This window comes from Nomascus leucogenys, chromosome 17 (genome assembly GCF_006542625.1).
Source record: "Nomascus leucogenys isolate Asia chromosome 17, Asia_NLE_v1, whole genome shotgun sequence".
NCBI lineage: Eukaryota > Metazoa > Chordata > Mammalia > Primates > Hylobatidae > Nomascus > Nomascus leucogenys.
Genome location: NC_044397.1, coordinates 49,248,037 through 49,263,519, shown reverse-complemented (window position 1 = coordinate 49,263,519; position 15,483 = coordinate 49,248,037). Strand labels below are relative to the sequence as shown.

At 46.0% G+C, this 15,483-nt stretch overlaps 1 protein-coding gene across 3 annotated transcripts in view; it reads right to left on the bottom strand.

The window, feature by feature from the left end:
- Nucleotides 1-7,732: 7,732 nt before the first annotated feature.
- Nucleotides 7,733-15,483, bottom strand: part of ZNF713 (zinc finger protein 713) — a 57,325-nt gene continuing 49,574 nt past the window's right edge. For 2 of the 3 annotated variants that reach the window (XM_030795774.1, XM_030795775.1), the window contains one exon: nucleotides 7,733-9,477. In XM_030795774.1, the coding sequence (XP_030651634.1) occupies nucleotides 8,453-9,477 (1,025 nt within the window). In that variant the 3' untranslated portion in view covers nucleotides 7,733-8,452. The remainder of the gene's footprint in view (nucleotides 9,478-15,483) is intronic. The other variant, XM_030795773.1, reaches the window with a different exon arrangement.

Sequence of the window (15,483 nt, the reverse complement as noted above, 5' to 3'; positions counted from 1 at the left end):
ATAAGTAGAGGAATGCTGACTGTTTAAAGAACGTCAATTGTTTTCTTAAATAAATACACAGAGTTAGGTGTCATACCTCATGCCTGTAATCTCAGCTCTTTGGGAGGCTGAGGCAGAAGGATCACTTAAGCCTAGGAGTTCGAGACCAGCTTGGGCATGAGACTCTGTCTCTTAAAAAAAAAAAAAAAAAGCTTGCCTGCCTGCCTGCCTCCCTCCCTCCCTCCCTCCCTCCCTCCCTCCCTCCCTTCCTCCCTTCCTTCCTTCCTTCCTTCCTTCCTTCCTTTCTTCCCTCTGTGGCCCAGGCTGGAGTAAACGCTGCTCGCTGCAGACTCCTTGCGTCCGGCTCCCGTGATTCTCCTGCCCTGGCCTGCGGGCTGCCTGGGATTGCCACCGCGCGCCACCACCGCTCCCTGGTTGTTCTCCTTTGGCTGGAGGCGCGGTTTCGCCGTGTCGGCCAGGCTGGTCTCCAGCTCCTGACCTCCAGTGCTCTGCCCGCCTCGGCCTCCCGAAGTGCTGGGACTGCAGACGGAGGCTCGCTCATTCGGTGCTCGGTGTTGCCCGGGCTGGAGTGCGGTGGCGTGGTCTTGGCTCGCTGCAGCCTCCGCCTCCCAGCCGCCTGCCTTGGCCTCCCAGGGTGCTGGGATTGCAGCCTCTGCCCGGCCGCCGCCCCGTCTGGGAGGTGGGGAGCGTCTCTGCCTGGCCGCCCATCGTCTGGGAAGTGAGGAGCGCCTCTGCCTGGCCACCCCGTCTGGGAAGTGAGGAGCGCCTCTGCGCGGCCGCCCCATCTGGGAAGTGAGGAGCGCCTCTGCCCGGCCGCCCCGTCTGGGAAGTGAGGAGCCCCTCTGCCTGGCCGCCACCCCGTCTAGGAAGTAAGGAGCGTCTCTGCCCGGCTGCCCTATCTGGGAAGAAGTGAGGAGCGCCTCTGCCCGGCCACCCATCGTCTGGGATGTGAGGAGCGCCTCTGCCCGGCCGCCCCGTCTGGGAAGTGACGAGCCCCTCTGCCTGGCCGCCACCCCATCTAGGAAGTGAGGAGCGTCTCTGCCTGGCCGTCCCGTCTGGGAAGAAGTGAGGAGCACCCCTGCCCAGCCGCCCCGTCTGGGAAGTGAGGAGCGCCTCTGCGCAGCCGCCCCGTCTGGGAAGTGAGGGGCGCCTCTGCCCGGCCGCCCCATCTGGGAAGTGAGGGGCGCCTCTGTGCGGCCGCCCCGTCTGGGAAGTGAGGGGCGCCTCTGCCCGGCCGCTCCTTCTGGGATGTGAGGGGCGCCTCTGCGCGGCCGCCCCGTCTGGGAAGTGAGGGGCGCCTCTGCCCGGCCGCCCCTTCTGGGATGTGAGGGGCGTCTCTGCCCGGCCACCCATCGTCTGGGATGTGAGGAGCGCCTCTGCCCAGCCGCCCCGTCCGGGAAGTGAGGAGCCCCTCTGCCCGCCGCCACCCTGTCTAGGAAGTGAGGAGCACCTCTGCCTGGCCGCCCGTCTGGGATGTGGGGAGCGCCTCTGCCCGGCCGCCCCATCTGGGAGGTCTACCACAGAGGCCAGAAGCAATGTGAGGGCTGGATGTGGTGGCTCACGCCTGTAGTCCCAGTACTCTGGGAGGCCGAGGCGGGTTGATCACTTGAGGCTAGGAGCTCGAGACCAGCCTGGCCAACATGGCGAAACATATGAAAAATACAACTGTCAAACCAACCAACGAACCAAGCGACAACAAAACAGGTCTACCCTGGAGTCATACTCTAATTTTTTCTATTTTCCTCCCTTTCTGATCCTTTATCCCATTTTCTTTTTCTTCCTCTTCCTTCTCCTTCTTCTTTGTCAAATAGAGGATTGAGTTATTATCATTGATCCATACAAAGTCCCTCTCTCATTTATTTTCTTTAATTCCCACCCCCCATTTCTATTCCCCGTCTTCCCATGTGCAACCTTCCTAATGTTTGATATGCATCTTTTTGTTTGTATGTACTTTTAGAAAATGTTTATCCTTTTGTGTGCAAAAAAAATAAAATAAAATTAAAAAAAAAAAAAAAAAGGCTGGGCACCGTGGCTCATGCCTGTAATCCTAGCACTTTGGGAGGCTGAGATGGGCGGATCACAAGGTCAGGAGATCGAGACCATACTGGCTAACATGGTGAAACCCTATCTCTACTAAAAATATAAAAAATTAGCCAGGCGTGGTGGTGGGTGCCTGTAGTCCCAGCTACTCAGGAGGCTGAGGCAAGAGAATTGCTTGAACCTGGGAGGTAGAAGTTGCAGTGAGCCGAGATTGTGCCACTGCACTCCAGCCTGGGCAACACAGTGAGACTCCGTCTAAAAAAAAAATACACTGAACATTAATCAAAATACAAATTCTAATGAGTATTTGTATTAGTCTGTTTTTTCACTGTTATAAAGAAATATCCGAGATTGGGTAATTTATAAAGGAAAGAGGTTTGACTCACAGTTACACATGGCTGAGGAGGCCTCGGGAAACTTACAATCATGGCAAAAGGGGAAGCAGGCATGTCTTACATAGCGGCAGGCAAGTCACAGTGTGAGTGAGCGAAGTGGGAGAAATCCCTTATAAAACCATCAGATCTCATGAGAACTCACTCACTATCACAAGAACAGCATGGGGGAAAATGCCCCCATGATTCAATCACCTCCCATTAGGTTTCTCCCTTGACACATGGGGATTACAATTTGAGGTGATATTTGGGTGGGGACACAAAGCCAAATCATATCAGTATTTTTCTCCATGCTAACAAGCTCTTTGGACATACAAGAACCAATCAACAGAACGATTCTTTACTAATACTTTGAGGTTATGAGAAATAGTCACACAAATTTTGGTGTTGAGCAGCAATCTTTCCTTTTATTAAAATTCATATATTTACCAAATGTTTTCAGAGTGTTATAATAGACTGTCCCAGGCACTGTTTGTATCTACTGGATTAGGAGTCAAATGACTGATGTTATAGTGACATTTCAGTCAGAGAAACCCTGAATAATAAGTCATCTACTACTATGTGTAGCTTAAGTATTTCTTCTCATAGAAGGACAACAACACCTGGGTGGATGCACCAAAGAAACTAATACATGTGAAAGGGTAATATATTGCTCTCCTAGATAGAAACAAGTCATAACAAATAAGTGCTGGAATGTGTACACCTCTGGCTCCCATACACTGGGGGTACCAGTATTTTGATGTAATGAACATATTTAGGCTTCACTCCTTAACTTGGAACATTTTGAAGAGAACAAAGGACAACATGAGAATGAATCTGCACCAATTTTACTGTACAATTAACATAATCATTTGTGACCCTAAGGAATATATAATAGGATTCTAATGTACCATTCCTATGTATGAAGAATTGGTGAAAGTCCTTGGCCAACTGTGGTCGGGTTCAGTCCAGACACCTTTTTTCTGGGATGTCCAAGTTCTGCTCATCCTCTTCTGAGAATTCCATCTTGTTCTTGTTTTTCACCTGTGCTGTGATACAGATACACTGCCTTATAATGGAGCCTTTAGAACTCTTTGCAAAATACATTTTTTTCCTGGTTGCAAAAGTAAGCTTTTTTTTTTTTTTTTTTTTTGAGATGGATTCTCACTCTGTCACCCAAGCTGGAGGGCAGTGGCACGATCTCGGCTCATTGCAACCTCTGCCTACCGGGTTCAAGCAGTTCTTCTGCCTCAGCCTCCCATGTAGCTGGGACTACAGGTGCGCAGCACCATGCCCGGCTAATTTTTGTATTTTTAGTAGAGACGGAGTTTCACCATATTGGCAAGGCTGGTCTCGAGCTCCTCACCTCATGATCTGCCCGCCTCAGCCTCCCAAAGTGCTGGGATTACAGGCATGAGCCACTGCGCCCAGCCACAAAATTAAGCTTTGATCAAAGATTTTACCAAGTGTAATTAACCATTACTTTTAAAAAGTACATACTTGGCTGGGTGCGGTGGCTCACGCCTATAATCCTAGCACTTTGGGAGACCGAGGGCAGGCAGATCACAAGGTCAGGAGTTTGAGACCAGCCTGGCCTAAAAATACAAAAAATTAGCTGGGCGTGGTGGCAGGCGCCTATAATCCCAGCTACTCAGGAGGCTGAGGCAGGGGAATAGCTTGAACCCAGGAGGCGGAGACCGCAGTGAGCCAAGATAGTGCCGTTGCATTCCAGCTCAGACGACAGTGCAAGACTCCGTCTCAAAAAACAAAGTACACACCTCTGCTGTCTGAGACGTCACCTTCGCTCACTCTCTCCCCTCCTGAAATCTGAGTGCCCTATATCCTGCCTCATTATGGCAAATGAATGTTAAATGTGGCTTTTTTTGGGCAAGGATGCTTCCAGAATTGATTTGCCCTGAAAATGCATCGCCACTGCACAAATGTTTGGACAAAATACTATTAGAAATCCTCCCTGACTACAGTAACTCAAGGTTTTATTAACTATTTCATACCTACTGTTGCATGGGACAAAAATGCTTTTGAAAAGTTTAATTTCTACAATGAAATGAGCTTTTTTTTGGGTTTTAGTGTTTTTGTTTTTTAGTCTTTAAATCATTTCAGCTTTGACTCAGGGCCTATAAAATCTAGTCCTTTCTTGGGGAGAAGGAATCAGGGAAGTCTTGAGCCAGGCTCAAGTTAGAAGAAAGATGAGAAAGCAAGCGGGCTGCACTCCTACCTTAACCTTATGGTTTCTTCAGCCATGCCTGAGAAGACAGAGGAAACCTGAAAACCAAGAAACTGGTGTCCCTATGCTTGTAGCTATTCATGATTTATGACCATTTACATTTTGAATGCTTTAAAACATCAAATGTGGGGCCAGGCACGGTGGCTCATGCCTGTAATCTCAACTCTTTGGGAGGCTGAGGCGGGTGGATCACCTGAGGTTAGGTGTTCGAGACCAGCCTGACCAATATAGTGAAACCCTGTCTCTACTATAAATACAAAAATTAGCCAGGTGTGATGGCGCGCACTGTAATCCCAGATACTCAGGAGACTGAGACAGGAGAATTGCTTGAACCTGGGAGGCGGAGGTTGCAGTGAGCCAAGATCAATCCACTGCACCTCAGCCTGGGTGACAGAGCAAGACTCTGTCTCAAAAAAACAAAAAAACAGAAAAAAACATCAAATGTGACTTCTGTCCAACAAGGCAGCAATCATAAAAATCAAATGAAATCACCTTAAATTCTGATACTTTGGATATTTGTCCCTTCCAATCTCAGGTTGAAATGTGATCCCCAATGTTGGAGGTGGGGTCTGGTGGGAGGTGTTTGGGCCACGGGAGTGGATCCCTCATGAATGGCTTGGTGTCCTCCTGTGTTACTGAATGAGTTCTCACTCTGGTAGTTCATGTGAGAGCTGAGTGTTTAAGAGCTTGCAACTTCCCCCATCTCTCTTGACCCCTCTTGTCATGTAATATGCTGGCTCCCATTGACCTTCCGCCATAATTGGAAGTGTTCTGAGGCCGTCAACAGAAGCAGACACCAGCACTGTATTTCCTGGACAGCCTGCAGAACTATGAGCCAAATAAAGGTTCTTTTCTTTATAAACTACCCAGTTTCAGGTATTCCTTTATAGCAATGCAAACAAACTAATATGAATTCTTTTTGGAAAAAAGTGTTACAGATATATATTTCTTTTTTTTTTTTTTTTTTGAGATGGAGTCTCACTGTATTGCCCAGGCTGGAGTGCAGTGGCACAATCTTGGCTCACTGCAACATCCGCCTCCCAGGTTCAAGCAATTCTCCTGCCTCAGCCTCCTGAGTAGCTGGGGTTACATGTGTGCATCATCATGTCCAGCTAATTTTTGTATTTTTAGTAGAGACGCAGTTTTACCATGCTGGCCACGCTGTCTTGAACTCCTAACCTCAAGTGATCCACCTGTCTTGCCCTCCCAAAGTGCTGGGATTACAGACGTGAGCCACTGCGCCCGGCCCGGATATATATTTCAATAAATAAAATAAATGATTAAGCCAATTAGACTACTTCTTTAGGTGTTTATATAAGCCACTGCAGCTCTCCCAATTCCCACCCTCAACATGGCACCAGGGCTCACCAGCAGGTACAGGTCCTCACTTCTCCATCTTCCAGTGATACAGGGTGGCATGGGAATTCTTAGCCTCTGGTCATTATTTTACAAAAACCCAAAACTTCTATTCTACAAATACAGCAGAAATAATTTTAACTGAAAAAAATCTAGACTTGCCACAGGGAAATTTAAAGCTAAAACAAAATAGAAAAGCAGACTTCTCTGAATCAATATTTCAAAGTTCATCAATAGGACCCTCAAGTCTTCAAGGCTCTTCTCAAAGTGATCCTAGGATTCATGTGATGAAAATAATGTCAAGATTGCAAAAAGAATCATCACAGGATATTGCCACAAACTATCACACTGTTTCTCAAACAACGGCGCACAAGATTTTGGGTGGTACATCAATGAATATTTTTAATTTCAAGGTTATGTATCTATTTTGATGAATAGTAGAATAAATTTAATTAGCATATAAAACTAGCATATAACTTATTAGTTTTATATGCTAAATAGTATTTCCTAGGAGAAGGCTAAAAATCTTGTATCCCTTTATAGAGAATATTAAGTAAATACTAGATATGGTAAAAACTGTAAAGAAAGCATACAAATAACTGATGTTTGTGAAATATTGCCTTTTTTTTTTTTTTTTTTTGAGATGGAGTCTCGCTCTGTCTCCCAGGCTGGAGTGCAGTGGCGCGATCTCGGCTCACTGCAAGCTCCGCCTCCTGGGTTCACGCCATTCTCCTGCCTCAGCCGCTCTGAGTAGCTGGGACTACAGGCGCCCGCCACCACGCCTGGCTAATTTTTTGTATTTTTAGTAGAGACGGGGTTTCACCGTGGTCTCCATCTCCTGACCTTGTGATCCGCCCGCCTCGGCCTCCCAAAGTGCTGGGATTACAAGCGTGAGCCACCACGCCCAGCCTGAAATATTGCTCTTTTATGTTTATTTCAAGTTAATGTGACTGGCTGCGCTACAGCATTACCTTTATTTTTTAATTTTACTTATTTTTTTTTTTTTTGAGACAGAGTCTCACTCTGTCGCCCAGGCTGGAGTACAGTGGCGCGATCTCGGCTCACTGCAACCACCGCCTACCGGGTTCAAGCAATTCTCCTGCCTCAGCCTCCCAAGCTGCTGGGACTACAGGTGCACACCACCACACCTAGCTAATTTTTGTATTTTTAGTAGAGATGGGGTTTTACCATGTTGGCCAGGCTGGTCTCAAACTACTGACCTCAGGTGATCACTCCACTTCGGCCTCCCAAAGTGCTGGGATTATAGGCGTGAACCACTGCCCCCAGCCAGCATTGTCTTTAATTAATCAAAATTTCTGATTTAAAAGTTTTATACCATAAACTGCCAGGTGCAGTGTGGCTCACGTCTATAATCCCAGCACTTTGGGAGGCCGAGGCAGGTGGATCACAAGGTCAGGAGTTCGAGACCAGCCTGGTCAATATGGTGAAACCCTGTCTCTACTTAAAAATACAAAAAAAAGTTAGCTGGGCCTGGTGGTATGCACCTGTAGTCCCAGCTACTCGGGAGGTTGAAGCAGAAGACTCGCTGGAACCCGGGAGGTGGAGGTTGCAGTGAGCTGAGATTGCGCCATTGCACTCCAGCCTGGGTGACAGAGCGAGACTCCGTCTCAAAAAAAAAAAAAGTTTTATACCATAAAACTTACAGGTAAGTAATTACAAGCTGTTGCCTATAGGCTTTCTTTCTTTCTTTTTTTTTTTTGAGACAGAGTCTTGCTCTGTCGCCCAGGCTGGAGTGCAGTGGCATGATCTCAGCTCACTGCAACCTCCACCTCCCATGTTCAAGTCATTCTCATGCCTCCGTCTCCAGAGTAGCTGGGATTGTAGGTGTGCACCACCATGCCTGGATAAGGATTTCTGATTTTTTAAAAAGTTTTATATCAGATTTGGAACATGACTCTAAATATAATCTCATTTGTAAAATAAATTATTTTTCCTTTTTATAACCCCTCCTGGGAATGTAATATGCTGCTAGTTTAAGGTCTAAATTAACTTGGTTTCTATGTATTGAAAGTTTATGGCCAGGCACAGGGGCTCAAGCCTGTAATCCCAGCACTTTCGGAGGCTGAGGTGGGCAGATCACCTGAGGTTAGGAGTTCAAGACCAGCCTGGCCAACATGGTGAAAACCCGTCTCTACTAAAAATACAAAAAATTAGCTGGGCATGGTGGTGCGTACCTGTGGTCCCAGCTACTCAGGAGGCTGAGGCAGAAGAATCGCTTGAACCCAGGAGGCGGAGGTTGCAGTGAGCCGAGATGGCACCACTGCACTTCAGCCTGGGTGACAGAGTGAGACTCAGTCTCAAAAAGGTTTATGTATAAGCTTTCTCTCCACTATGAATAATTTGATATTGAATGGGATAAAAAGGTCTGACCAAAAAATATCCTACATTTATATATTTATCTGATTTCCCCCACTATGACTTATGTGCTGCTAAGTGAAGGACTGTGGTGAACGGTTTGCTCACATTTATATTCACGTAATTTCTCCCGAGTATGGATTTTCCTATGTTGATTAAGGTGTGCGCTCTGGCTAAAGGCTTTCCCGCATTCGTCACATTTATAGGGTTTCTCTCCTGTATGAGTTCTTTCATGTTGATTCAGATGCGTCCTCTGACTGAAGGCTTTGCCACAGAAACCACATTCATAAGGTTTCTCTCCGGTATGAAGTCTATGATGTTCAGTAAGGGATGTGATGCGGCTAAAAGCTTTACCACATTGATTACATTTATAGGGCTTTTCTCCAGTATGAATCCTCAGATGCTGACTAAAGGATGAATGCTGACGGAAGGCTTTCCCACATCCATTGCATATAAATGGCTTTTCTCCTGTGTGAATTCTCTGATGTTGAATGAGATGTATCCTCTGGCTGAATCTTTTTCCACATTCATCACACTTATAGGGCTTCTCTCCTGTAAGCACCATCTGAGGCTGGGTAAGAGATGAGGTGTGGCTGAAGGCCTTCCCACACTCACTGGGTTTCTCTGCATTATGAATATGATCAGTAAGAAGAATATGTTGATTGAAGATTTTTCCACACTCACTGTATTCATAGGGAGTCTCTCTTACATAATTTCCCTGATAGTAAATCAAGTCTGAATTATGTTTGATGCTGTTTCCCTGTGTGTCAGAATTCAGGGGTATTTTAATGGAAGGAATTCTCTGCTGCATAAGGTTTGAGTTCAGATTACAGTTTTCTGCAAATTTATTACACTCAAGGCTTCTCTCTTGTGTGATCTTTTTGTGGGTCAAAGTTATTTGTCCTAAATATCTCTTGTGGTTTTCTTGGTTAAACTCTGGATGGTAATCAAAATCCCAGAGTCCTCCTAAGATGGAGTACCAGAAGCTGTCTCCTGCGAGTCTCTCCATTATCATCTCATGGGTTTGATTTTCATCAGAAATATTCTGGCTTGTGGTTGACTTTTTTATTTCGGGTCTGTTTTCTCCATCTAAAAGAAATTCAGAACATACAAATACTTTCCAATATTCTCATGTTATCTATGATTTGAAAAAGAAATTGTTGCACAGCGAATTACCAAATAAAACTGACAGTAATGTGTACAAGGCATACATGGCATTCAAAGTTTTCCAATGTGGCCACATCACAAAGGGAAAGACTATGAGAAGTCACAAGAAGCAAGGAGCAGGGGGAAATTTTTAAACATGGGCAGTAATCACAGAAAGAAGAGATCATCCAGGAGTATCCGTGCTTGAAAGCAGATGGACAGGAGAATAAGACATATCAGGGAAAAGTCTCTGATCAGTGATGGGAGACAGAGGAATAATTTAATTAGAGAAGGCTGGTCTGAGGCCAGGCCTTTAAAATCCCATATGCCGATGACTTGACTGTAATGCCAGCTACTTGTTCATTTAAAAAGTATTTCTTCCTGTTTTTATCTTTTGTTTAAAATGATAAAACAAATACTTGCTGATAGAAACATATTCAAATAACATGAGAATGTGTAAAGAAAGAATCCCACCCATTAAAGGAAATTCTTCTTAATAGTTTGGAGCCTGTCTTGTCAGATTTTCCCTGTGTGCACACAGGTATATATGAAAAACATATTTTGGACAAGCATGACTTATGGATTATGATTTTTAAATTTCATTTTAGTCTCCCACAACTTCTTTAAACTTTACTTAGTGGAGGTATTCTTTCTCTACTTCTACATGAAGACTTGAACAGGTCCCATGGCTTTCCCCTTCTTTTTTCTTTTTTTTTTGAGATGGAGTCTCGCTCTATCGCCCAGGCTGGACTGTAGTGGTGTAATCTCGGCTCACTGCAACCTCCACCTCCTGGGTTCAAGCAACTCTCTTGCCTCAGCCTCCCAAGGAGCTGGGATTACAGGCGTGCACCACCACACCCAGCTAATTTTTGTATTTTTAGTAGAGACAGGGTTTCACCATGTTGGCCAGGCTGATCTTGAACTCCTGACCTCAGGTGATCTGATTGCCTCAGCCTCCCAAAGTGCTGAGATTATAGGCATGAGCCACCGCGCCTGGCCTCTTAATTCTTATTTTTTGAGAAAGTGTCTCACTCTGTCACCCAGGCTGGAGTGTAGTGGCATGATCATAGCTCCCTGCAGCCACCTCCTGGGCTCAAGCATTCCTCCCACCTCAGCTTCCCAAGTAGCTAGGACTACAGGTGTGTGCCACCATGCCTGACTAATATTTTGATATTTTTATTTTTTAGAGATGGGGTCTCACTATGCTTCCCAGGCTGGTCTGGAACTCTTGGCCTCAAGCAATCCTCCTGCCTTGGCTTCCAAAAGTGCTGGGATTACAGGTGTGAGCCACTGCTGCCAGCCTCCCCTTAATTCTTAGGTAACAGATGTTCGTACTGTTACATTGTCACAAACACAGTATCTACTCAATAATTAAAATGCTCAGTCCTGGGTAATAGTCAAAACCCCCAAAGTAATTCCTTTGCCTTCCCCTGGGTGGGTTACAGAAAGGGTCATGTTCTATCTTCCTCCCTGCTTGAGTCGCTCCCCCACTCTACCCTCTCCCAGTGAGTCTCCTTGTCTCTACTCTCTTGCTTCTTTCCCCGCTTAACTACTTCCCTGCTCAGCCCTGCCCTCACTCACTGTAGTTTTTTTCAATTTTAATTTTTATTTTCTTTGGAGACAGAGTCTTGCTCTGTGGCCAGGCTGGAGTGCAGTGGCGTACTCTCGGCTCCCTGCAATCTCTGCCTTCTGGGTTCAAGTGATTCTTGTGCCTCAGCCTCCTGAGTAGCTGGGACCACAGGCATGCACCACCACACCTGGTTAATCTTTTGTATTTTTAGTAGAGACAGGGTTTTGCCATGTTGGTCAGGCTGGTCTCGAATTGCCGAGCTCAGGCAATCCTCCTACCTTGGCCTCCCCAAGTGCTGGGATTACAAGCATTAGCCACCGCACCCAGCCCACTCACTGTTGTTTAGTTTCTAACAAGAGTTAGAGATTAGGGACTGTGTGGAGGGAAGAGAGAAAGGCTCATTTTTGTATGGCTGACTGGCTTCACATTCTCAGCTTGGCAGATGGTTAAAATGGCTTCATTTTGGAGAAACTTTACCACTTTTGGGAGGCTCTTGCTAGACACCTCCCCCTCACCCCTTGTCATTTCCATAATCTAGATAGATATATCTCTACTTTGGGCATGCATCCTACTTGACAAGATCCAAGACCACGCTGGCTGACCCATGGGAAACACTGATGATACCTTGCCCCAACAAAGTGGGGCAGTGCAGACTCATCCCAATTCAGCAGCTTCTCCTGGCTGACCCATAAAGGCCATTTAAGTCATCTCTTCCTGGTCTTGGACTTTCTGAGTGGGTCAGCTTCAGCTTTCTTACACATGAGGTCCACACCAGTCTTCACCTTCCAACCATAGGGAACAGACATTACAACTGCCAGAGTGGTCCCCTTGAAGCTGGGTTACCAGATAATTATTGTCTTAATTGGGACACTTGATGGTAAAAGGCAGTATCATCATTAATTCTGCCAGGAACTGTAACGGGAAACTGGGTGGGGAGAATTCTGACCATTCCACCTTGGCTCAACTCTTAATATGCATCCTTCTACCTCTTCCCTCAAAAGGGGGTCAGGAACTCACAACATGGTTTTCTGCTCTTTACCCAATCTCCTCACAGAAGTCCCTCTCAGATCTCTTTTTTTTTTGAGACAGAGTCTCACTCTGTTGCCCAGGCTGGAGTGAAGTGGTGTGATTTCAGCTCACTGCAACCTCCGCCTCCTGGGTTCAAGTGAGTGATTCTCCCACCTCAGCCTCCCAGGTAACTGGGACTACAGATGCACACCATCATGCCTGGCTAGTTTTTATATTCTTAGTACAGACAGGGTTTCACCATGTTGGCCAAGTTGGTCTTGAACTCTTGACCTCAAGTGATCTGCCTGCCTCGGCCTCCCAAAGTGCTGGGATTACAAGCATGAGCCACCATGCCTGGCCTCTCTCAGATCTTTCTTTTTTTTTCTTGAGATGGAGTCTCGCTCTGTTGCCCAGGCTGGAGTGCTGTGGCGCCATCTTGGCTCACTGCAAGCTCCGCCTCCCGGGTTCACGCCATTCTCCTGCCTGAGCCTCTTCGAGTAGCTGGGACTACAGGCGCCTGCCATCACGCCCGGCTAATTTTTTTTGTATTTTTAGTAGAGACAGGGTTTCACCATGTTAGCCAGGATGGTCTCGATCTCCTGACCTCGTGATCCACCTGCCTCGGCCTCCTAAAGTGCTGGGATTACAGGCATGAGCCACCGCGCCTGGCCATCAGATCTTTCTCATAGCCTTGCTCTGGCTGGCCGAGGGATGAGGTTCATGAGGCCATTTCCTGTGCTCATGGAGATGCGGGTGAGGGTTCCTACACCTACTTTGGTACGCAGGTATCTTCTGTCAACTCTCAGGGAGGAAGAGTTCCTTCTAACACACACATATATATGAGTAACTATGTGTATGTATTTATACATACATAGTTTTAATTTATTTTTAAATCAAAACAGGATAATGTATGTATTGCCTACGTAATTTTGTTACTTAATAATATTCTTTCTAAATGTGTATATATATATAGGTCTACTTCATTTTTTTTAAAGGGCATATCCTACTTTTAAAAAATCTTTTTTCCTGCTGTTAAATTTTAGGTTTCCAATTTTCTTTGCTATTTCATACAATAATGCAATGAACATCCTTATACAAACATCTTATGGACCTAAGCTAGTATTTCAATAGGACAGACAATATGCAACGCCAGGCCAGGCACGGTGGCTCAGGCCTGTAATCCCAGCACTTTGGGAGGTCAAGGCAGGCAGATCGCAAGGTCAGGAGTTCAAGACCAGCCTGGCCAACATGGTGAAACCCCGTCTCTACTAAAAGAATACAAAGATTAGCTGGGCATGGTGGTACATGTCTGTAATCCCAGCTACTCGGGAGGCTGAGGCAGGAGAATCACTTGAACCCAGGAGGCAGAGGTTGCAGTGAGCCAAGATCGCACCACTGCACTCCAGTCCGGGCAACAGAGCAAGACTCTGTCTCAGGAGAAAAAAAAAAAAAAAAAAAGCAATGCCAGATCATAGGGTTTGCACACTACAAATTTTGATAAATTTTGTCAAATTGTTCTCTTAAAAGGCTCTACCATGGCTAGGCACAGTGGCTCATGCCTGTAATTGTAGCATTTTGTGAGGCCAAGGCAGGCAGATTGTTTGAGCCCAGGAGTTCCAGACCAATCTGGACAACACAGCGAAATCCTGTCTATAAAAAATACAAAAAACATAGCCAGGTGTGGTGGCATGTGCTTGCCATCCTAGCTACTAGGGAGGCTGAGGTAAGAGGACCACCTGAGCGTGGGAAGGCTGGGGCTGCAGTGAGCCATGATTGTGCCACTGTACCTAAGCCTGGGAGACCAAACACACATAAGGCTCTACCAAATGCACATAACAGTATGAAATGTAACTCATTTCACCCACACCATTCCCAATACAAGATGTGGTAACATTGTGATTTTGCCAATTTGATGGGTGAAAAATGGTACCTCATCCATGCTTTAATTTTTATTTATTTCATTATGTTTAGCTTGAGCATTTCCCCATATATTTATGGGCTGTTTTATTTCTTTTGTGAATATTTTGGTGGTACTGGGGATCTGTAGACCTGCTAAAATTGAACACAAAGTTTTGTGTGCAAGTACATACATATATTTTTCTGGAGCGAGAACCATAACTTTCATTAGATTTTCAAAGGGGTCCAAGATTCAAAAAAAGTTTAAGAGCCTCTGTTTTAAGGATATCCTAACTAGTCTCTTTGCCAACAGTCTTTCCTCCCATTTCATTATTCAGCATAATAAAACTAAATTATTCTTCCTAAGTCACCGATTTCATCATGTTCACCCACACAAAATCTGGTAGCCCCAACCCTTTCAAATTATACTTAAAAAATTAGGTTCGGTACGGTGGCTCTTGCCTGTAATCCCAGCACTTTGGGAGGCAAAGGTGGGCAAATGCTTGAGCCCAGGAGCTCAAGACCAGCCTGGGCAACATGGCAAAACCCTGTCTCTACAAAAAGATGCAAAAATTATCTGGGTGTGGTGGTGCGCACCTATAGTCCCAGCTACTGGGGAGGATGAGGTGGGAGAATTGCTTGGGCCTGGGAGGCAGAGGTTGCTGTCAGCTGAGATCGTGCCACTGCACTTCAGCTTGGGTGACAGAGCGAGACCCTGTCTCACAAACAACGACAAAAACAAAACAAAACAAAAATTAGTTTATGCATGCCCAACAAGCTATTCCTACTCATTTAATACAGTACATTCAAATAAGTAAATTCAAGCATAAAATTATAGGAGGAGGCTGGGCGCAGTGGCTCACGCCTGTAATCCCAAGCACTTTGGGAGGCCGAGGCGGGTGGATCACCTGAGGTCAGGAGTTTGAGACCAGCCTGGCCGACATGGTGAAACCCCGTCTCTATTAAAAATACAAAAAATTAGCCAGGCGTGGTGGCACACGCCTGTAATCCCAGCTACTCGGGAGGCTGAGGCAGGAGAATCACTTGAACTCAGGAGGTGGAGGTTGCAGTGAGTCGAGATCGTGCCATTGCACTCCAGCCTGGGCAACAAGAGTGAAACTCCGTCACAAACAAACAAAGAAAAATTACAGGAATAAAAGTAGGCCTTAAGACCTTATGTATGAAATTATTATCATTATTATTATTTTGAGACAGGGTCTCACTCTTTCACCCAGGCTGGAGTGCAGTGGTGTGATCTCGGCTCACTGCAACCTCTGCCTCCCGGGTTCAAGTGATTCTCCTGCCTCAGCCTCCCGAGTAGCTGGGATTACAGGCGCCTGCCACCAGGCCCAGCTAATTTTTAGTATTTTTAATAGAGATGGGGTTTCACCATGTTAGTCAGGCTGGTCTCGAACTCCTGACCTCGTGATTCACCCTCCTCGACCTCCCAAAGTGCTGGGATTATAGGTGTGAGC